Genomic DNA, 24,490 nt, shown 5'->3' on the forward strand with positions numbered 1-24,490 from the left:
CCAAACCCAGGCTGCCAAAGCAGAGCATGCCAAACTTAATCGCTAGGCCACTGGGGCTGGCCCAAAAGAGCTTTTTTTAAAATGTTATTTTCTCTTAAGCTTTTTATAATGAAAATTTTCTTCAAATATACAAATAGTTGAAAAAGTAGTACAATGAACATCCATATAAATACCTCTTAGATTCAACAATTATTAATATTTTGACAGATTTGCTTTCTCTCTTTCCTTCTCCCTCTCCTTCCCTCTCTATACAGAGACCTTTCTCTGTAGGCCTTGGCTTGCTTTGGTTTAGGTAAAACATTCTTGATAAAAATACCTCTTTGTTAGTGGGTGTACTTCATATTACAGCACATTAGGAGACAAATGATGTCAGATTGTTCCCTTATTAATGGTGCTATTTAGTCACTTATTTATCACGGTAACTGCCAGATCTCTTTTTTGTAAATGGCAAATGTGGGTGAGTAATACTTTGGTACCATGTGACTATCCTGTTCCCCAACAACCTTTCACCCAAAGGTTTCAGCATCCTTTGGTCCCTGCCAGAATCTGTTTTTTCATCTACATGGTGAGCTGGCATTCTTCTGTTAAAGTGAGCATTCCCTCATCAACTATGGATGGACTATAGTTCCTTCTAAAAAGTTGGGGTAAACGCTTAATTCTTCCCCTTTAATTACCATGTTTGGGGTAGATCTCATAAGTCAAATTTTCCCTTCACTTTTTCAGTGCTACTTTTCCTTCTGACACAACCAAATTGCCTTACCTTATAATTTCCTGCCTCAGACCTAGAATCAGCCATTCCTTCAAGGAGCCCCAGTTCCTTTTAGTGCGGGATGGTATTTAGAAATCACGGTCTAAGGATTAGGCGTGCTTGTTCTACTTTTCTATCAGTGCTTCTAGGCCCTTCCAGTATACAGAGCAAGGACATATGTTTCTTTCTTTTAATCATGAGTTCATATTGATATTTCTAAATTTAGTATTAACTTTTTTGAAAATATTTGTCTATTTTGACAATCTTGGTTCTTATTAATATATTTGCTTATTTCCCTCATATATACATATGTTTAAATTTACAGTATCAATATTATTACCACTAAGAATGGAACTCTGAGGTTTAAGATTTCTTTGCAGTTCTTTTTGTACCCGGGGAGTTTTTAAAAGCACAAATTTCTACACCCCCAAATCTTTTGAATCAGAGTCTTGGGGAGACAGTAATGTCAGCTTGTAGATGTGTATTTGTCAAATAACAAATCCATGGTCCACTGCCTAGTCAGTCTCAGGGTTGCTGGAATGTCTGAGACGTGTTTTGCCTTAAGTAATATCTCACACTCCCTTTTTTTTTGTCCTAAGGCATTTTTATGATTTGATTATAATTGTTGATAATGGGCACAGAGAGAAAACTGTAAAGAAATGGGAAAAGGACTGACTGGGAAGTAAAAAGAAAGATCAAGAATTTGTAGGGAGGTGGTATACTTTCAATATGTCTGTCTATAGTTTTTAAAACTTAATAATTTCTCAGTGCACAGAATTTTGGCACCCAGGAACATAGTTTCTTTGCTTTACAGTATTTTCTAAACTAGAAATGAAATACTTTCAAATTATGTGTATGTCAAATATACTTTAATATGTGGTTAAAAGGCAATATAATAAAAAATGACCTCAAAATTGATGCTAAAATCCAACCACTCCTTTGAATTCCCTTTTTCCAATTTACCGTGGACATCTACTGCTTTGGAGCGAAATCAAGATAAAGACATTTAACTTCTTTAGTATTTTAATATAATTTCTAAAATTTTGAATTTAACTCCCTTTAAAGAAGTATCTTGAGGACGATTTAACTGGGAGCAGGTGTAAGTAGGAGAGATCAGTAGAGAACAAAGTGTAATAAAGTATTTGTTCTTTTTCATAAGATGCACCCATCTTCACGTACAATGCTGTGCAGTGTAGGACTTGAGCTTCTACTTTCTTTTTTTTTTTGAGGAAGATTAGCCCTGAGCTAACTACTTCCAAACCTCCTCTTTTTGCTGAGGAAGACTGGCCCTGAGCTAACATCTGTGCCCATCTTCCTCTACTTTATATGTGGAACACCTACCACAGCCTGGCTTGCGAGGCGGTGCCATGTCCACACCCGGGATCCGAACTGGCGAACCCTGAGCCGCCAAGAAGCGGAACGCGCGCACTTAACCACTGCGCCACTGGGCCAGCCCCGAGCTTCTACTTCTTGAACATCTCATTTTAGAAGACGTCATTCTACGTAATTCTCCTTTGCTTTTAAGTGATTGATAATTGACAATAGGGTGATTAATACTTAGATTCACTGCATTCTGGTTTTTGCGCTTTTTTCTTTTAATTTGCTAAAGCTGGGGGTTTTGTTTTTTTGATGCTACCTGAAGTTTGCTTCTGCCCTCGAATGAAAAATATTCCTAGCTGTGCCCTGCCTGTGAACTTTCAGCTTAATCCTTTTGTGGTCATTAGTATTGTTTCTCTGAGCCTTCTTTCAACGGTGCTTGTTGTGTCTTCTCTCTGTTTTATTGCTAAATTATACCCAGTGACCTCTTTCGTGATCAACAAACTTTATGGCCTACTGTGTTGTAGGGTCTCCTTATGGGAAAAAACCCCAAGTTACTATATAACTTTTCTAATGGGTCAATTTTCTTGCCAGTAATCTTTAAAACAAGTTTGAGTGGAAGCTTAACAACTTTTGAAAACCTTGTACAAACATGCTCAATACAGGAAATAAGGAAAACCAAGAGACAAAAAAAATATTGTCTAAAATCTCACTACTAGAGACAGCTACTACTTTTAACTTTCCTTCTAGTCGTTTCTATGCTTTTTTTAATATATTTGAGATCATGTGGTATAAACATTATGTATATTTGATATATTTATCCTACTTTTTAATAACTAACATTATATCATAGGGTTTTCCATGAGAATTACTTTTCTTGAACGTTTTTATACTTATGTTCTAGCGAGTTGTGTAAGTGAACCGTAATTTTCTTGATTATTCTCATTATAGACATTCTGTTTGTTTCTAGTGTATTTGCCGTATATGCTGCAATGAACGTTTATGCATAATGTCATTTCTGGAGTTAGAATTATCTCCCTAGGAAATATTCCCAGTTCTGAAATTTTGTAGTCAGAAGGAATGAATGTTTTGAAGAATTTTGATACATACAGCCAGATGGTTCTAGAAAAAACTCTACCAACATTATACTGTTAGTACTTTCTTTTCCCCCTAGAAAGGGTCCAAGATCGTTGTGACTCTAAAAAAGTTAAGAATCACTGATGTTTATTTATAAAAAGAGATTTTATATTTCTTGAGGTTATCACTGCCTTTTAGCTTTCTAGAAGCCTAGCAACAAGCATAGCCTGAAGTAGATGTGCAAGAAATTTGTTAAAAATATGACCATAGTGAGACGTACATGTGATCAAAACTGAGGATGCCTTCCAGGAATATGACGAATAAGGTGCCTCAGGGAGTGGAAATGGTGGTAACTCTTCTTTAGTGTCAATTTGAAAAACCTTATTTTATTTACTTCATATTTGTCAGTGGCAGACTAATAGAAGATTTTTGAAAACCATTCTATGTTTCTGTGAAATCAGAAAAGCAAACATAGCAGCCAGTTTAATGATCTTAGTGCCAAAGTGACAAACTGAAAATAATTTCTATTTTTCCGTGTACAAATAAAGTCACATGAGGTGAGTATATCATCCTAAGGGTATCACATTTTCCTGCATCTTGATGTTCACCTAGGCTAGTGGGCCTCGAAGTAAGTTATTACTACTTTTTGAAGTACTAATTGGATTTTCAGAAGTTTATTTCTATTAAAATAGCCCTTTCTGAAGTATTTTGTTACAAATTCTAATTAACAGCATTGTATTAGCTTGAAAATAAAGGACATTTTTATTGAAATGAAGTTACTGAAATTAACAGTGAGTCTAAGGAATATATTATGTTTTTGCATTAAAAAATTTTTTAAGATATTTGTCAATTTATATAGCTAAAAGTTACGAAAAGGTTGCGGATGCCTCCCTCCCTGGAGAAAGTGAAGTGGCTGAGAGCATAGACTCTGCATCGAGAGACCTAGGGTTTGAGTCCTGCCTCTCCCACCTCCTCAGTGCATGGCTTTCAGCGAGTCAACCTCCATGTCTCAGTTTTCTCCCCTGCAGAGTGAGATAACGATGGTACCCAGCTCAAAAGTTATCGCGAGGATGGGAAGAGATAGGTGTAAGGCACTGGAATAGTGCTTGTTATGTTGTAAGGATTCTTCGGCCTCCTCCTTATCCTGTCATCTTCATCTTCATTGTGGTCATCATCTTGGAAATGAGCATCCAGTGAAACACTTTCAGTGATCAATTGATTTGCCGCTGTTTTTTATGTCTTCCTTTTTTCTCGTTAAGCCTTTGGAAGTGCTGTGCTAACTTGAACAATGCTTTGACTGACACCTTGGCAGGTGATCTTCAGTGTGTGCTGTAGTACCAGCCGCCTCGTTTTCCGTTCACTCATAGATACCAGGATAAATGTGTCGTGTAGCTTTGTTGTACCAGGTGAAAGAAGGAAATCTTTCAAATAGAAAAACAGAAAAACCTTGAATGGGACTTAGGATCATCAGAAGCTTATGGCAAAATAAAACTGAGATATTTGGTTAGACTTAACTGCTCCCAGTACTGTGTGTGTTTTTTGCCAGAATTTCACCTCTAGTTGCAAAGGGATATCAGATTGCACTTGTCCCACTTTGGCAGTATGTGTGACATACTGAGGTTGGTTGGAATGTGTCAGAGCAGCTAAATTCAGCCTGTTTGACTGACTCGCTCCTCTCTGCTAATTCGTAGAGTTGCTTCCTGTTGCTCACCAGCTTCTGTGGCTCCTTCTCCCAAAGTACCAAAAGGTTTCTTGAAATGAAATGATCAGTCTAATCACTTATCAGGTGTTCTAGAAAGAAGTTAAGTATTACAAATATAGTTATGATACAATTAGAATATTACTTCTAATTTCTAACAGGTCTGGTTAGCAAGATTGAGAAATGGAACTGGAAAGAAATGGAAAGTTAATTTAAAGTTAACTGGATCATATCTTTAATGTTCTAACGTAAGTATAATCCACTGGGGCCGGCCCCATGGCTGAGTGGTTAAGTTGCGTACTCCGCTTCGGTAGCCCAGGGTTTCCTTTCACCAGTTCAGATCCTGGGCATGGACCTAGCACTGCTCATCAAGCCATGCTGAGGCAGCGTCCCACATACCACAGCCAGAAGGACCTTCAACTAGAGTACACAACTATGGGGGGCTGTGGGGAGAAGAAGGAAAAAAAAAAAAAGAGAAAATTGGCAACAGATGTTTAGCCCAGGTGCCAGTCTTTAAAAAAAAAAAAAGTATAAACCATTTACTACATCATAAATCAGACAATAATTAGGAAAACACCCTGTGTTATTCTCTATGATAGTGTCTTGATATATTACTCCTAATCCTTCTCTGAATTTCATAGTGAGCATGTTTATGTATCCTAGAAAACAGACTATAGTAATGGTGGATATATACTCTGAGGGGTTTTTCCCCACTTTTCCTAAATGATGCCTCTTACACCATAGAAGGAAACAAATGGAGCTTGTATGTGGGCAGCACCTCCTGAGAAAGGTAGTAAGTTCCTCTGTGACGATGTAGTTATTTTCTGCCATCCTTATGGAGTCATTATTGGTAAATTTTTGGTTAGAGTAGAATATCTGTGAAGCCATAGTCATGGGCTTGATCATGAATAATTTGGTTTTATTCCATGGCTGGAGCAATACTTTTGGTCACAAAAATGCAAGAATAATCTTTAGTGGGGGTTTGAAGAGCTCAGAATCCACAGCAGTGCATCAGTCAGAAGAGCCAGCTTAACATGGGACAAAAAACACTTTAGTCCTCACTTACTAGAGAGGCTCACTTAATTCTTTATGTAAAATTAGTTCAAAATGTTTTCCCCCTTATTTCACATGCTGTCAGGGGAAGTCATAGCCTATCACATTGAAGGAGCAAAAAAACCTTTTGACGAGGCAGATCTCGTTAAGAGTGTCAGAACTGGCTATTTCTTTGCCAAAGACAGACTATAATGTGATGAAAAAGCAGAATAAAAAGACATTAGAGTGTATATTAATTGGGCATTTTTAAAGGCCCCTCAAATTAATTTCCATGTAAATTTCTAGAAAGTAGAGGTCATCATCAAGCAGTCTTAAATCAAGTGGCTTAGCCTTGTGGCTAAATTCTCAGGCTGAGGAGTCACCCAGACGAGGGTTCAAGTCCTAAATCACTCACTCACTAATTGTGTGACATTGGACATGTTTTTTAGTCTCTCTAATCTTTGTTCCTCAACCATAAAATGTGAGAATAAAATTAAAACACCTGTTGTAGGATTGTTGTTAGGGCTGGAGTATGTAACATACTTAACAGTGTCCAGTTATTTTACTTTTTAAAATCAAACATTTCTTTGCTGTCTCTCCAAGATCCATCTAAAAAAATATAAAGCAGGCCTTCCTTTAGAAATATGGAGCCCAGGAGACATCATGTTTCCTATTAGATAGGTATTATTGTTTTGTATATGGGGGTAGGAATAAGGGAAATAGAAATGTCAGAGAATTTAGGAGAAAAGAAGATCCATAATAGAAACTCTTACTATGTAAAAGGAGTAAGACTAGTAAGACTCTCCTCAACTGGAACTTTTAGGTTTGTTAGGGAAGAAAAAACTAACACAGGATAGTTAGAGAATTATACAAGTATTAAGGACTAGAAATCCATAAGGGGGACAATATCTGGAACTAGAACACGGTGGGATTGAATCTTTATAAATGGAGTTGGAGCTGAGCCTGGAAGGAAAGAAGAGGAGATAGACAGGGCAGTGCTATAGCTAACGGTTGATGACATGAACCAAACTCCAGAGGCAGGACTGAGAATGGATTTTTATGATCTCTTGAAGGGGTCTCACTGACTAGAGTAAGGGGGACAGCTTGAGTGAGTAACAGTGGGTGACATTAGAAGGCCAGGGAAAGGATTTTGAATGTGCTATGTTAGAAAAAGATGAGGAGCCTTTCAATTTTTTTTAAAGAAAACCCTAACAATGCACTGTGAGAGCCATGTTTAACAGAGGTAAGTCTGATTGCAGTGTGTAGAGTAGATTAAATGGGAAGGCTGTTGGAGTGACTCAGGCAGCAGTGGTGAGGGAGTGGATCCCAGAGAAGAGAAAAATGCTTGTGTCTGCACGGATTCCATCTGTCCTGACCAGGCCACTCCCACACTCTCAGGAACTTTCTTCTCCATTACTCCTTCTCTCACGTGTATTTTAGTACCTCACCCTTGCCTTTCATTTAAAATGATCAGGACTTTCCCATTAAAAACAAAACAAACCCACACTCCTCACTCTACCTCATTTCCTCCATTCCTACCTCTCCATTTCTGTTCTTCCCTTAATAGGCAGACTTTGCGCAAATTTTGTCTATTTTTGCTTGTACTATTTCCACAGTTCCTAACCCTATACCTCAACCCATTTCTGGTGGACTCCTGAATCCATTACACCACCAAAACAACTGTCACTAAGTTATCAGTGAACTTCTTTCACCAAAAAATATCCTCATCTTACTTGGCTTCTAAACAGTATTGAACACTGTTGACTGTTCCCTCTGTCTTGGATACACTGTCTTGGTTTTTGGTTTTCTCCCTACATATTGGGCCAGTCCTTTGTCCCCTTGGTAACCTCACCCTGCTCCACCAGTCTTTAAAGAATTGGATTTCTCAAGGCAGGGTCCTTGGCCCTCTCCTCTTCTCACTTTATAATCTCTCCATAAGTAGACTCATTCAGGTCCTTATGTCAGTTATTATCTATGTGAAGATGTCTGCCAAAATTATATTCTCCAGTCCAGACCTCTTCACTGAGATACAAATTCTGTGTTTCCATCTTCTCTTGAATGTTTCAGAAGCACTTCAAATTCTGCATATCCAAAAAGGCATTTGTCATCTTCAATTTCCGTCATTTTCAGTGTTTCCTCTTTTAGTAACTAGCATCCAATTGTACAAGGTGGAAACCTTAAAGCCATCCCTGACACCTCTGCCTCTTTCACTACCCATACCCAGTCCATCACTGAATTTCTCCATTTCCTAATTAACCCTCATCTACTCTGGCTTCTTTCTAGTGTGTTCTCTTACTCCTTGGCCAGTGGGCTATTTTCAAAATGCTCCTTTTCCTTCCAGGAGCAGTTAAGACTATGAACTTGGCCAGCCGCAGTGGCCTAGTCGTTAAGTTTGGTGTGCTCCGCTTTGGCGGCCTGGATTTGGTTCCCAGGGCATGGACTTACATCACTTTATTAGTGGCCATGCTGTGCTGGTGGCCCACATACTAAAACATAGAGGAAGATTGGCATGGATGTTAGTGCATGCAAATCTTCCTCAGAAACAAAACAAAACAAATAAAACTATGAACTGGCTTTTCACTGCTCTTGTATTAAGACCAAATTCATTACCATGGACACCAGACCCTGCTTGGTCTGGCCACTACCTATCTTCAGCCTCTTCTGAACCAGGCCCCCCTCATTCGGCACTCCAGCCACGTTTAGTCCTTCTTACTTACCATAGACTTCTTGCTGCAGGGACTTTGTACAACATGTTCTTTACCTAGAATACTCTTCCCTCCTCTCTTTACCTAGTTGGCTTCTCATGCTTCGGATCTCTGCTCAGTAATCCTTAATTCTTAAGGAAGCCTTCCCTAAATTCCTAGATTGGATCAACCCTCTTGAAAGGCTCTTTTACAGCACTGTATTTGTGTGATTATTTGATTATATGTCTGCCCCACTGGACAGAGAGCTCCACAAGAGCGGGGATGTATTTGTTCATCGTTGTATCCCTGTAGCCTGGTCCAGAGTAGCTACTCAAGATGGATGTGTCAACTCATCAGACATTTCAAAGGAACGTCTAGGGCAGAACAAGAGGGTCACAGAAATGCCTCTAGCACTTTAGATAGTAGGATATTTCCATCGGCAGCTGGGTAGGAGATAATTGTGAGGAGTCCTGAGGCCCCTCTAGATCTAAGTTCCTGCGGCCTCCGCCAACATTGTGTATCACAGAGCTGGTGAGTAAGTCACGCTGCAGAACTCAGACTAAAATACTTCTCTTGCCTACACCTTCAGGCCTTGGAATTCTCATCAATTTAACAACTTGCCTGCAGTTTTTAGCCATGTTGACCGCTCCTTTCTTGAAATTCTCTCCTGCATTGCCTTTTCTGGTATTTTATTTCTAATTTTTTTTTCTTGTCCTTCTGAAAACATCTCGGCTCCTCTTCCCATTCATTTGCTCCTTCAGAGCACTTAGAACAAAATTCAGCTCTCATCTGGCATGCTCCCCTCTTCAAGGCTCCCATATCAAAGAGGATAAAGTCTGAACCTCTTGGCGTTTCTTAAGAGGCACTCTGAGGCGCCGTCAATATCTTGACCCTCATCTCCTGCCACCTCCCTGTATGTCCCCTGAACTTCTTGCATCAGACTATTTGGAGTTCCCTGAATAGTCCATGTTCTTTTATGCTTTTGTGCCTTTGCCTCAGTCTAGAATGGCTGCCAAGCCACACCCCTGCCTTCCCACATCCTTGCCTACCAACCATTCCCCCATCTACATGCCAGGGAGTGTGTGCTGTTTCCAAAACATGGATCAAGTCCCTTACAGTCTTCTGAGGCGTCCCTTCCCCAGGCTGTTTCTCCCTTAGAGGCAGGAGCTTTTTCTGTAACAGAGTACTTTAGAAAGTACCTGGCAGCTAGTAGACCTGTGATAAATATTTGAGCAACTGAAAGGACAGTTCTTTTCTCTTTCAATGATGCATATAACTACTACCCTGAATGCATAATAACAGCATGGCAAACTCAAGTATCACTGGATGACCATTCCCCCTGAGAGCAGGCCTGTTGATAGTTGAAAATGTCAAAAAGTTTATTACGTAAATAACCTTGATCTATTCTGAATATATTTTTTCTGTCTTGCATAGTTATGTTTCCTTCACACACTCTCCTAAAATGGATTTCTAGTTATGACATGGTAGTAAAATGTTGTTCCACACTTCTTTAAAATGATATATCTGCCCTGAAAACTTAGAGGTATTTTCTTTCTTGAGGTGACTTTTTTTCAGATTTGCAAGAGAAGATTATCTTATTCCAATCAAAATGTATGTATTCTAAAGCCCCACGTTGCAATACTTTTTTTATGAGCCGTTATGAAAGCCAAGCTTCAGGGCAAAGCAAGGAAGCACTAGAGGAAAAAAGCTGTGTTATGCCTTTCCAGCTGCGGAAAGTAGTGACACTTCATGTGGGAGTGCTGTATTCATTCTAGAATTTCTTCTCTAGAGGGATAATAGGACATCACTTTTTCAGCTTTCAAAAGGGTATTACAAACATTCTCTCCTAACGCAAATACCACATTTGATCGCATTCTGCTCTCAGTAGAATATTTTCCTTAATATCCTAAGAATTATTAATGATTCTGTTGGTGACAAAATTTCTGATAAAGTTTTCTAAGAAGATTTGGAAGTCATTATGTGCTTTCCCTGGGAAAAAAAGTGTTAACGGTGTGGCTCCTGATTGATGTTGGGATTGCTTTTTTAAAATATTTTAAAGATGATCTAGAAAAAAGAGTAAGGGCAGATTCTTAGCTCTTCTAGGTAAGAAAGTAGAGTTGATTGGCACAAGCTGAAAGGAAGTTCTGCAATATTATGTGAGTGGGCAGAGGAGGAGCAGATGGGACCTCATTTGTAATCAATCCAGCTTTTAAGTAGTTCCTCCTTTCTCTACCTGATGAAATACTGTGATTGTTCTTTTGACGGGTCTATTCAGCAGGGTTAATTTTTTATTTCTTACCCTACTAAGATATTTGGTTTTTAAATGTGTATTTCCTCTCTCCATGTGCATACATAATATATATGCATACATAAATTATTCATGTGTTTAAAAATCTTCACAGATTTTATTTTATAATCTGTTAAAGAACGGAAATTCAACCAAGTAAATTTGAAGATCTAATTGGCTTTTATTCAGCGATTCATGAATCAAGCAGCATCCCATCTAGCAAGTAGAGAGGAGCTCCAAGGAGTTGTACAAAATGGAAGGTTTTTATAGGCAGAAAGAGGGTGGGACAAAGAAGTTGAAAAAGTGAATTGTTTCAGCGAGGTCACCTTCTCTTTGGGGGAGGCAGGAGTCTTAGGCAGATTACCTCACTAGTGTAGATCAGGAAATTCTAGACTGATTGGTTTAAGATTCCACTCCTCAGAAAGGCTGAAGGTAGGTTAGATAGTAAGTCTTGGTGGGGTTTAGCATAAGTGACTGCATTTTGGGCCTATTGTTTCTTTTTAACAAATTTTTCTCTCATTACTTTGCTTTCCTTTTCTTCTTCTCATTCCTTCCCCAATACCTATCTTACTTTTCGACAGGTCATTTTGTAGGAATAATGTGATAGGATATTTATTGTAAAATATTGACAATTTTATAAAAATATTTTGTGTAACTTGTATGCTGTTTTTAGAATGAAAATACCACTTAGGAGTTTTCTTTTTAATTGCTTATCTTCCAAAAATAGAGAGTTAAAATCTACTCACTGCATCCTTTTATAATTTCTAAGAGATATATAATCTGTGTTTTACTACCCTTGGGAGATGAGGCTTTTAAATGACATTGATATGCCTTGTATTTATAGCCCTGCCTTGATCTCTGTGCTCTTCACTGAAATGATGGCATAAAATTTGACAAAGATAGCTTTATCACCTTTTGAAATATACTACAAAATGATTTATTGATTATTTTTTTAATACTCATGTTTGATGCATAAAATTCAGTTACAGTCAGCTAAAGATTTAATATTAAATTTATAATAAGAAATATTTTTAAAGCCTGTAAAGTATGCATATGATTCAGTTTATGAGCTAAGGCATGAATTTTTATTAAAGTCTCTGAAAAATAAAAATTATTTGGATTTCATAAATATGTTTAAGTTTCATGTTTCATAGACTTCTTAGTTATCTATGATAATAACTTTGATCTGGGCATTAAACGATCTTACAAATAAAAGGTTTTCGTAAAAAGATAACCAGTTTGTTCATTTCCTATTATAGTCATTAACCCATATTTTGGTCCTTTAATTGCCCATTTCTTTTTGTAATGTATTCCCTCTTGAATATAATCTGATATTTTTCTGACCTGACTTAGAATCTCTGTCTTATTACTGTTTTAAAACAAGGACCAAATTTGGTAGGAAACCATTTGCAAGATAAATTGGCCTAGAGGACTAAGACTAACACCAGCAGATTTACTTTCTCATGTTTAAATAAAGTACTCATTTTCCATGAAGTAACAAATTTCACTTGCAGACATGATTTACCCAAATCTGAAGAAGAGAAGGAACTGAAAAAAGGATTATTTAAATTTTGGATTTGTCAGGAGAGTAATGTTTTTAGTTATCTCATTTGGATTCTCAAAATACTAGCTTAACCCAAGCCAAGCAATGGCATAAAACAATGAATCCAAAGTCAGTTTCTATTCCAGCAGGGTAAGAAGAGATGACCCACAGCTAAGTGTCCCCCATTTTCTCAGTCTGTAAAGAAACACACACTGTCTACTCGGTGCTGGGACACACAGATTATCCTTAAAGAGCCCTCAGTCTGATTGGGGAGAAACATGGAAACAGACACTGAGGGAATGCAGGAATGCAGTGCATTGACGTGGGTTTTAAAAAGTAAATTTTATGATAAGTTTAACCAGTTCAATCACTTACTTTAGTTTGGTTAAACTAAATTTTGTTTTAAATTGTGCTATATACTTCTGAGGAAATGGAGTGGATGTTATTACCCGTGCTTACTAACACACGGTGAAAACCATTTTTAAACTATACCTAATCACTAGAATAATCTAGAATTCAAATAGATCAAACTTAAAAAATTAGAATATTTTTATATTTCAGAAGTTTTCTTTTTGGTATTGCCTTTTATCTCTGAAACACTTTTCAGACAAGTTAATCTGGTGGGAAGAAACCTCTTTAACCTTTATTTGGTTTCTTAGATGGTTTTAAATGTTTAGAAAGGATCAGAGTTTTCCACTCTAAGCATCCAGATTTCATCATTTACCTGCAGGAAAAAGCCTTGAGTGGATTAGAAACAGCTGGGATGACAGTACATGCCTTGTGCTAAAAAAGGGAATTCACAGCCTCCAGAGGGAGTGGACCCAAAAGGATGCTTGGACCAGGATAAACTGAGAGCTCATTCTAGGCATCAGAAAATGTAGGTAATTTTAGATAACCTTCATGAGGCTATCTTCAATAACTCAAATAGTTGATTTCCCAAAAATAGTTGATATTTTTCTACTGAGTATATAGTATTTTAAATACTTTAAGTTTTCCATTATTTAAGTCAGGTAAATCACAAACTTATCTTGTCTCATCCTAGTGATGGGTAAGAAATTGTGTTTAAACTGGGAGAAGTAGAACCCAAGACTTAAAATTTGTCATATCTAGATATTCTGTAGTTGACCATGATTATTCTACAAGATACACAGAAATCTTCAGAAAATTATTGTGTCAATGCAGATGGATACTTCTCTTAAGAATACCATATGATATGCATGAAAATCCGAATCTGCAAGTACTAACTAACCAGCCCTAGTGGTCTAGTGGTTAAGATTCGCCACTCTCACCACCCTGACCTGGGTTCATTTTCTGGTCAGGGAACCACACCATCTGTCGGTTGTCATACTGTGGTAGCTGCGTGTTGCTATGATGCTGAAAGCTGTGCCACCGGTATTTCAAATACCAGCAGGGTCACCTGTGTTAGACAGAGGGGTTTCAGCAGAGCTTCCAGACTAAGATAGACTAGGAAGGACCTGGCCACCCACTCCTGAAAATATTTGGCCATGAAACGAAGCATTGTCTGATATAGTGGCAGAAGATAAGATAGTGCAAAAAAAAGACCGGGCAGGGTTTTGCTCTGCTGTACACAGGGTTACCAGGAGTCGGAATCGACGCCACGGCACTAACAGCAAAGTTTCACAACTATGAGATTTTTTGAGAGGCTCTTCTGTAATGGAACTCTCTCTTTTATTAACATGACTAAATCTTCAAAAGTATGACATAGTCAATTTTTTAGGAAGATACTAATTTCAGTATTATTCATAATAGCACAGGATAGATTTGTGTTGTCTACTGTATTTTATATTTTGCTTATTTGTTAAGTAGGACTGGCATTTAATTGACTCAAAACGCTCCCTCATGAGCCTGGTAAGATCTTTGCAGCAGGTGGTTAAAACTGCAGCACTAACTCGCCCTTTTGTAACTGTGGCTGCCACCGTGGATCATAAGTTTTGAGAGAAAAGAAAAGGAATGATCATTAGCTATCTTGCAATAGGCAGCTCTCCATATTCCAGGGTCTCAGTGTGTCTCATTTCATAGAGTAAGTTTGGATCAAACTGGCTTAGTGTATAGTACTTAACCCTGGACTAGTGGTTACCCTGCCAAAGTCTACTTTATCGTACTAGAGTAGCTGATCGGGATCTCTTTTGGTAAGCAGTTACTGGGATGTCAGTCAGCCATGCGGTTTTCTCCATTTTGTTACCTTTTGGTTTATATCCTGGCCTGTTACTTAGGAGAATAAAAATGAAGAATAGGAATCCCTCTTACATGAGTCTGTTTCGTTCAGCAGAAATTTTTGTATCAAAATGTAATACTTTTACTTACTGATAAGCCACACCCTTCTCCATTTTCAGTTCTGCCCCAGTTACTAACAAGAGGGGTTGCTATTGGCCTTAAATCTCTTCCTGGTATATGGCTCTTAAAATGTACTTGGATTAGGGTACTTTTCCATAAGGGAGGACATCCTAGATATTCAAGGACTAGTAAAGTCTCTGTTTAATCTTGGGTTTATCCATTTTAAGGCCTGACTAAGCACAGACAAATTACTTGACCCCTACCCTCCCTCCCATGCCCAACAGGGCAACTGATTCCCAATGCAATCAACTCTCAGTCCTCTGAAAGGAGCAAGACTGGATGGTCTTCAGACATTTTTCAGCAGAAAATGTCAGCAGGAGACAGATTAGCTTAGAATCCAGTTCTAACTAACCACAGAGAAACAAGGGTACTAAGGCTGGAGTACCCCACACTCCCACCCACATCCTGCCACATGTTGGTGAGAGCTTGGGGACGCCCAGCCTGCAAACACACCCTGTTTCTTCTGAACTTCGGCAGTTCTTTATTTTTACCACCTCCCTCCCTGTTCTCTTTGCCCCTGTTTCTTCTGCTCCTTCTGGGTGAGTAAGTACAGCCAGAGAAAAAAAGCTGATGTGATTTTTCTACTCAAAGGTGTTTTTTATCAAGAGGGTTTTTAAATCATAGAATTAAATTTGACTTGTTCTGTTTTTAAGTTCTGTGGCTCAGACAGAATGATAACCAAATAGTGTGCATATTGTTAGCAGTGGCCACTTCCGAGAGCTATATTGTAATTTCTCAAGAGAGCATGTGACCGCAGAAGCTCATCATTAAGAGCTTAGTTTTTTAGGGTTCACCTATAATTACAAATCCGAACAAGCCTATATTACTTTCATTTGCTTTACAGACCGTTTTTGCAAATCCATTTGTATTCATATAATTTCTACTGAGGCATGGCCATGTTACAAAAACATCTCACTTAAGTAGGATTTGGAGGTGAGGGGGGAACTTTGTAAGGTGTAAAGTGAATAGTCGGACTTGATTTCTGATAATCTCGTATTTCCGTCTGGTGATAAGTGATTATATTTGTCAGTACGTTTCCACTTTTATGAATAGACTGATCTGAGAAGATTATCCGGCTATTCTCTTTTCCATTTGTATGAACAGTGATTCATGGACTTTGACTATACAGTAAGTCAGCTGGTGCTTATGAAGGTATTAGAGTACCAGTGAGTCACAAAGGCGTCTACTGATTCTTATTCACTCTCAGGAAGAAGGAGAATATAGTTTTCCTTCTTGAGGGAGTTGAGTATTACACTGCTTTATAACCATTCTTTGAATCATGTAACATTAAGATTTGACATGATTATTCTTAATTGACTTCAGGTTAGACAGACAATTCTCATATTTGGTTTTGCCTTCAGATTTAATGACATACAGGCACTGAGAAATGAGCAAATTCAATTTTTCTGGTGACTGTTATATAGCATTATTAAGAGTGCAATACTGTGCAGAGAATATAAAATTATGTCCCATTCACTTGCTGAATTCATAAAATATTGCCAGAAAGGTGCTATCTGATCCAAACCCCTCTTTCCCACTCCGTATTCTCCATTATCTTTCCCTTGTCTTCTCAGTCTCGCTCATAACCAAAACAGAAATTTTAGGGTTCATTTATTTCTCAGTAAATATTTATTAAAGAATCACATGCTAGGATAAGCATCGGCAATGCAATGGTGCATATGATAGATATGACCCCTATCCTTTCACAGAACTTACAGTCTAGTGCAGGGGTTGGGGGACCAAGTCCATCCACCACCTGTCTTTGTAAGTAAAGTGTTACTGGAACACAGCCTCACCCATTCATTTACATATTGTCTGTGGCTGCTTTTGCACTGTGATGGTAGACTTAAATAATGGGCAGCAGAGACCCTATGGTCTGCAAAGCCTAAAATGTTTACTACTGGACCCTTTATAGGAAAAGTTAACCAACCCCTGCTCTGGTGGGTGTGATGGAGGTGCAGGCTGGAGCCTGAAAAGTCTTATCAACCTTGTTAAGCAGTATAAATTCTCCTGAGGGGAGTGGGCCAGCAGTGGAATGTTGTAAGCAAGGCAAGTAATGTGTTCATATTTGAATTTCAGAAAAGTCGCTATAGCTGCTATGTAGAAAAAACAATGAAGAGGTGAGGGTAGTGAACTAAGGCAATGGCAATGAGGGTAATGGAGAGAAGTGGCCAAATTCAGGAGCTACACAGGTGTTAGAATTGACAAGAATTAGTGATTGATTGGATGTCAGTAGGGTAGATAAAAGAGAGCAAGAAATGGAGGATGAAATGCAGGTTTTGGACTTGATCAGTTGAGTGGATGATGGTTCCAGTCCCTGAAGTAGGGGAAAGATAGTAGTCGAAACAGGTTTGTGATGTGGGGCAAATTATAAATGCAGTTTGGGGTATCTTGAATTTAGGTACCAGAGACATATAAGTAGAAATGTTCAGGAAGCAGTTGACTATAAAGTCCGGAGATCAGAAGTGTGATGGGGGCTGAGGAAATGGATGTAGGTATAGTCAATATAAATCTGATCACCTCGCTTGGAAGAGAATGAAATAACTCACAATGAGGGGAAGAATGACAGGTAGACTTCTAATGGAACTATAAACACTAACAAAGATTAGACAAAGAAAAGATCAGAACAATGTTTGGAGAAGATAAGCACTAAGTTTGAATCCATTAAATATTCTCTTGTTGAGGAGGGTAAATTTCAGAAATATTTAAATTTGTAATTTTTACCTCAGCATTGGCCAACCTACACCATACCATGTATTTCACAATTTGGATATCTTGATTTCGTGTACCATCATATTTCACATTCTTCCAATATGCAACTTTCCCTCTGTGGAATATCAGGTAATCTAACGGATGCTATGGTTATGCATGTTGACGTCTGATGACCTGTTCAATCTACATTTCTATATTTAGTGACATTTCCTTCTCCTCACTTTTTACCTTCCTGGTTACTGATGCACTGGAGCCTTGATGTGAAAAATTGAAGTTGGTGAGAATGTCTTTCTCCTTTTTGTGTTATACTTGGTTCAACATCAACTTGGGTCCAATATCTTAGACTTTTATAGTGATTTCTCTGTTTTAATTTGCTTACAACACTGCCATAAGTGAGTATAGTTTTGGAAAAAGCCAGAAGATAAATTGGAGAAATGGATATTTTTCCATCATTAGAATCACCCCTCAACTTTGGTGCCTACCTCTCCATTAGAGTCATGCTTGGCTTCCTCTCCTTTGGATGAGTTAATTCCCATGAGAACCTTAAGTACTTCATGGATATAAGATTTCTGGCAACACTGCCTCCTACCCATTTACCTGTGACTCTTAGTAGGGCTTACAGATTAGGCTCCAGCTAAGTCCCTGCTGCTCAGTTGTGTGATGATCAGAAGCCTGATCCAGAAGCCTTATGTACCTGTAACACATGCCTGAAGACAGGCATCACATTTATATAATCAGGCTGAGAGTTGCATTTTATATTTAGTTTTGTGTTATAGGAGGAGAATTGAGAAAATTCTTTGAAATGGACCAAAAAGATTACTGGGTATAGTCTGACTCAGCTTTCTAGGTTATCTCACCCTTTCATTATCTTTGAGCTATTTTACAATCCTGTAAATGACAGAAACCTGATAGTAATGCAAAAGATTCTTGTCCATGGGAATTGTGTACAATGGAGTGCAATTGGTAATTGCCTTCTGGATATTGACCAGTTGTACCAGTTTTGTGTCTATTTGTAACTTCTTTGCAATATTCTTGATGTTTCTATATTTGTCTGTTCTTTGGATTCACCTTTGAACCAGTTGCAACATCTTACAGTTCTCTTTTTAATTAATGTCAATTAAAATCTATGTCCCACATTCAAAAACAATTGTTATATATACACATGTATGTTTATACATGCATATACCGTCTGTAGAAAGATCCACCAGACAGTGCTGGCTACGATTGCCTCTACAGAAGGGAAGGCAGAAAACTTGCTTTTCACTCTCTGCCCTTTGGATACTTTGGATTTGGTATCACATGCTTATATTTACCTGAAAACTTGATAAATTTTTAAAATTCCTTTTTGAACTCTCTAAAATCAATCATTAGCTATCCCTTACCAAAACTTCAACATCAACTAAATTCACATTTGCATTAACTGACTTTCTGAAGAGATCTTTGTCGCTAAACTGCCAGTAGATAGCAACCTACGCATCAGCATCAGCCCTAGAATCTTACTTCTGTACCCTTTAAAACAAAGTTTTTAACTTTACTGTTCAAGACAGTTCTAACGCTGTAGAAACATTTTGGTTAGATGGTACTAATTGTATTATGAATCTATTAAGGAATCCCATAATCTTAGTGTGGAGTGAAGGGGCGGACCAGTTAGCCTATTTTGCACTTGTTCAAAGCTCGCCTTGCCTCTTCCCCAGCTGTGTACACTCTGTAATCCCCGTGTCTAATTATAGCTCGCAGCTCTCCCTTTAGGTTAGTAGTTCTCAAGCTTGGGTGCATATTAAAATCTCCTGGGGAACTTTTAAAACTCTGAATGCCCAAAGCAATTAAATCACAGAGGCTGGGGGTGGAACACAGAGAGCAGTATTTTTCAAAGACACCGAGGTGATTGATGTTAATGCTGGGAAACAGTGCTTTGTGCAAAGAATGGTACTGGTTTAGCAAAAACTTGACAGAAAATACCTCAGAAGCAAAAGCACTCGGGATTTCTCACTGAAAGGTCTGCGTTGGTGATGAGGAGGATCTAAACAGAGTAGGGAGGCCGCCCTCGCAGAGTATCCTTACATGCAAAAGCTGCTTTTACCTGGGCTGCCTTTGGAGTGGGGCAAAGTAGGTATTGGGTGTGGTTTAAAACCCAAACTGACTTGGTTACAGTTATTAGAGCTTTTTTTATAGTTCTGAATTCAGCTGAACTCTCGCTAAATAGAAAATACCAAATTGGAACTGAATGTGTATCCCTGCCTTGTTCCTCTGCCTTAGGGACACGAAGCCAGCCTAATGACGAGTGACATCTAACACCACTCCCACCGTGTGGCTGTCTTACTGACAAAAAGTTATGTGTATCGTATGCCAGACGACGGGGAAAACTGCATACTGTACCACACGACCTATTCAGTGTCTGATTTTGTTATAGGTCTTAGAAGCTCATTGCTCTAACCCGTAACAATGTGCTTTGTTAAGAGGTCTTTGCTAGAGAGTTAGGTTTAGAAGGGGAGAAGTAAAAAATGCATCCATTTGTTTATTTTGGAATGGTAAGGGAAGAGAATAGTCTATTTCTTGGTACGTTTTCCCGCCTCCCTGGCTAAAGATGTCTTCTAATGGGAAGTCCTGGTTAATGGCCTGCTTCTGTTTCACATTTTAAACCATTTTATTGTTGCCTCAGCCTTTTTGTAGACATGAAAATTGGTATCATAAACTGCTGTGGTTTGCCTTCATGTACTCATTGTATATCCCCCTCCCTTTTGTATAGGAAGAGAGAGATGTCAATAACCCCATGCCTAACCGAGGAGGCAATGGATTAGCTCCTGGGGATGACAGATTCAAACCTGTGGTACCATGGCCTCATGTTGAAGGAGTAGAAGTGGACTTAGAGTCTATTAGAAGAAAAAACAAGGCCAAAAATGAACAAGAGCGCCATGCTGGAGGAGATAACCAGAAAGACATAATACAGAGGCAGTATCTCACATTTAAGCCTCAGACATTCACCTACCGTGATCCTGTGCTACGCCCAGGGATCCTTGGTAACTTTGAACCCAAAGAACCCGAGCCTCATGGAGTGGTTGGTGGCCCTGGAGAGAAAGCCAAGCCATTGGTTTTGGGACCAGAATTCAAACATGCAGTTCAAGCCAGCATTAAAGAGTTTGGATTTAACATGGTGGCAAGTGACATGATCTCACTGGACCGCAGCGTCAATGACTTACGACAAGAAGAGTAAGCACACATCCTCTTTCTAAAATTGGGGCAACTATTGTTTTGATAGATATTTAGTTAGGGTGTTAGAATGGAGAAAATATTTACGCCTTTATTTCAAGGAAATAAGAGGGTCTTTGGTCCACAAAATGGCCAGAAGGAAGAGATCTTTCCATTTATGCCATTATATTGAGGGTATGACTTAGAAAATTCTGGGGTCATTTACATCAGTGCTGCTTAAAATGTGGTCCCCAGACTGTCACCAGTCTGAATTTTTTGTTACCAGTCCACAATGAGAAAATGAGCTTGTACCATTATGTAAATCAACTAGTGTTAAATACTTTGTTTAGTTCACCTGACAATTTTTTAATAACAAAACTTTCTTGAAGTGTTTCTTTTCATCCTGGATGAAGCTCCTTAGCTTGTTGTGGAACAATAACTAAGAGTAACACTGCTCTAGATGTCTCATTTAATTAACTAGGTATTTATGTTTTCTTTAATTTTTTTCCTCAGTCCTGAAACTGGAAATGGAAACTCCTGACTATATGCAAAAGGAGCACTTAGACAGATAAAACTATGGCCTAAACTTTCAAGTTCTTTTTCACGTAGTTTGATTTAAACTAAAGGATTTCCAACTCTTAACTTTTGGTAGACGGTGATTATTGAATGAACTCAAAGCTTTTCTCTTCCAGTTTATTCAGTAACTGGTTCTACTCCTGTAGGATCTAAATAGTTTCCAATAATGTGGATGCAGATTTAATTCACTGCTACCAGAAAACTCTCAAAATGTATTCATGATGATGTGTTATTAACATAATCTTCATTTTAAAAGGTTAACACAGCACACGCACGCACACCACTGCCCCCACAACACACAGAGCGGCATTTTTTATGACCACTAAGTAAAATTGCGTGCCTAATATAGTGTTACTCAATAGAGTTTGGAATTCATATATTTGTTGGTAAGAGTGAGAGAGAGTAAATGAAATATGCAAAGAAAGTAGAAGGGGTAGAAGCATAGAACTATGATGGTGAGAGACAACCTTTCATACAGAGAAGCGTTGGAGCATCTCAAGGGACTATGAAGGAAGCAGCTTGGAGCAATTTATTCCTAATCAAAGCACAGACTTGCCTAGTCATAGGGTTGCCAAGTTTAGCAAATAAAAATAGAGGATGCTCAGTTAAATTTGAATTTCAGATAAGCAACGGAAAACATTAAGTATGTCTCAAATTGTGTACAGGACATACTTATGCTTTTAAAGAAATTGCTGTTTATCTGAAATCCAAATATAACTGGGCATCCTATATGTCCGGCACCTCTTCTAAGACAGGGGGTAAGGGTGGTTGTTACAGAACTAGGATTGCCATGCAAGTACCCTTTAGGACCCCTAACAGGATCTACAGCCCCTTATCTGGAGTCTATCTCAGTCATCTAAAATATAGCACTTAATCAAACCACTCCTCTCTGTTACAGAAGGTTCTTTCAGAACCTATTGATGGCGTTCTCACCACTGTAACAGGAAAAAGGGAAAGGAAGGGCAGAGTCTAACATTTGTTGACTTTCTACTACATGTCAGGACTTACTGTAAGTTATCCTTTCTAATTCTCACAGCCAAACTATGAGAGAGTACTTACCTGTGTATGTACAGTCTGAGGCTTAGTGTTGTGTGTATGTATCCAGCGATATGACAGAGCTGTGACTCAACCCAAGGTGGTTTGGTGTCAAAGCCCCTTCTCTTTCCACCACACCACACCTCAAAGTATGTCTCTTCCCAGACAATGTGCTTCAGTGCAGTGTTACCATCAGAGGGTGAGCTTAGTGTAGAAACTGAGATTTACCACGTGAAATATTTATAAAAGATACGCCATTTAAAATACCAATATAAATCCAGCTCACTTTTCGATGTAAGATATATGCTATGAAAATCAAATGACATGCAAGATGGAGCAGTGCACAGGACTAGAGTCATCCTCTGTGCCTCCCTCTCCTTCAGCCCTCGCTGTATTCTATCTGCAAGGCCTCTTGTTTCTACCACCAAAACATGTCTCAGATTATTTCCGAGAGCCATTCTTTCATCTCCACTGCAACCACCCAGGCCCAAGCCACCATCATCTGTCTTGGAATCCTGCAAGAGCCTCCTTCCTGGTCTGTTTATTTCTACTCTTGCCTCCTACCTTATTTACACAGAAGCCAGTATGGTGTTTGAGCCAAACAAATCTAGCCTATCTAAAACCATTCTTGGGGCCGGCCCGGTGGCGTAGTGGTTAAGTTCATGCACTTCCTTTTGGCAGCTCAGGGTTCACGGTTTTGGATTCCAGGTGTGGACCTGCACACCGCTCGTCAAGCCATGCTGTGGCAGCATCCCACATACAAAAAAACAGAGGAAGATTGGCAAACAGATTTTAGCTCAGGGGCAGTCTTCCTCACCAAAGTAAATAAATAAATAAAACCATTCTTTGCCTTCCCAATGCACTTAAAGTAAAATTCAGTACAATAAAATTCAAACTCCTAACTAGCAGCAGCCCTGTGCCGCGACCCTGCCCTGCCCGCCCAGCCTCCTCTCGCTACTATGCCGTGCTCAGTGCTCTAGCTGTGTCGGCCTTTTCTTGGTTCCTTTGCACAGTCTCCTCCCTCCTCTTTGAATGCTTCTTCCCTTCCTCTTATTGGCTGGCTCTTTCCCTTCCTTTAGGTCTCAGTCAAACCTCTCTAACCATGCTAATTTGGTAATGCCCTGCTTTATTTTGTATTACTGCTCTCGGGCCATTTTGTTGATAGTATTTATCAAATCTTATAATTAGATAGCGGTTTATTTAGGTGTTTATTGACTGTCTTTTTTATTAGATGATAAGGTTTTGAAAGCAAGGAATATGTCTATTTTCTTCACCAGTAACTGACACCTAGGAGCTTGGTAGTATCTAGTTGGTAACTATCTGTTGAGAGAATGAGTGAATGAATGAATGAAGTCTGTCAGTGTTCAAATCTTGACTCCATTACTAGATATGAGATTTTAGACCAGTTACTTATCCTCTCTAACCCTCAGTTATCCAATCCTTAGAATGGTTCTAACAATATCTGTCTCTCAGGATTGGCATCATAATTAAGTGACTTAACAGATTAAAAGTTTTTTATCCTGGGCCTTTGGTTCAAAACTTAAATATTATTGGCTGTTTTTCTTGCTGTCAGATTCTTTTCAGGTCACATACCTTCTTGTCAAATTTGAATGTTTTCAGTTACATTTTAACTTTGGTGTCCTCTTCTGCTTTTCAGAAAATGTAAATGTCACACACTGCCTTATCTCCATCATCTTACTTCTATTTGCATCTTCCATGATGGCAAACTCTGCATCTCTCCTTTGATCATTTTAGACACAGCAATTGCCCTCTGAAACTTCTTGCTCTTCTACAATTTTCTTCCTTCCTCCCTCCCTCCCTCCCGTCCTTCCTTTCTTCATTGCATCCTTCCTTCCTTCTTTTCTTTCCTCTTACCCTCCTTCCTTCTTCCATGCCTTGCGTAGGCTACTCATTCCTTATATTCTTTCCTCTTCCATAACTGGAACAGCACCTAGAAATAGGATTGCTGCATGTTTCTGCGTATCATTCCTGTAAGTATTGTGTCTCCAATCAAATCAAAGGATCCGAGGCTATCTTAGCAAGTGCTCCTAAGCCCCTTTTTTTTTTTTTTTGCTGAGGAAGATTAGGCCTGACCTAACATTTGTTGCCAATCTTCCTCATTTTTTTCCCCCTGCTTGAGAAAGATTAGTCCTGGGCTAACAACTGTGTCAATCTCCCTCCACTTTCTGTGGGATGCCACCACAGCATGGCTTGATGAGTGGTATGTAGGTCTGTGCCT

At 38.8% G+C, this 24,490-nt stretch overlaps 1 protein-coding gene across 2 annotated transcripts in view; it reads left to right on the plus strand.

The window, feature by feature from the left end:
• Positions 1-24,490, plus strand: part of GALNT7 (polypeptide N-acetylgalactosaminyltransferase 7) — a 136,901-nt gene that overhangs the window by 50,884 nt on the left and 61,527 nt on the right. For both annotated transcript variants that reach the window (XM_046657282.1, XM_046657281.1), the window contains exon 2: positions 20,201-20,661. In XM_046657282.1, coding sequence (XP_046513238.1) covers positions 20,201-20,661 — 461 coding nt within the window. The remainder of the gene's footprint in view (positions 1-20,200; positions 20,662-24,490) is intronic.

Source organism: Equus quagga, chromosome 3 (genome assembly GCF_021613505.1).
Source record: "Equus quagga isolate Etosha38 chromosome 3, UCLA_HA_Equagga_1.0, whole genome shotgun sequence".
Lineage (NCBI taxonomy): Eukaryota > Metazoa > Chordata > Mammalia > Perissodactyla > Equidae > Equus > Equus quagga.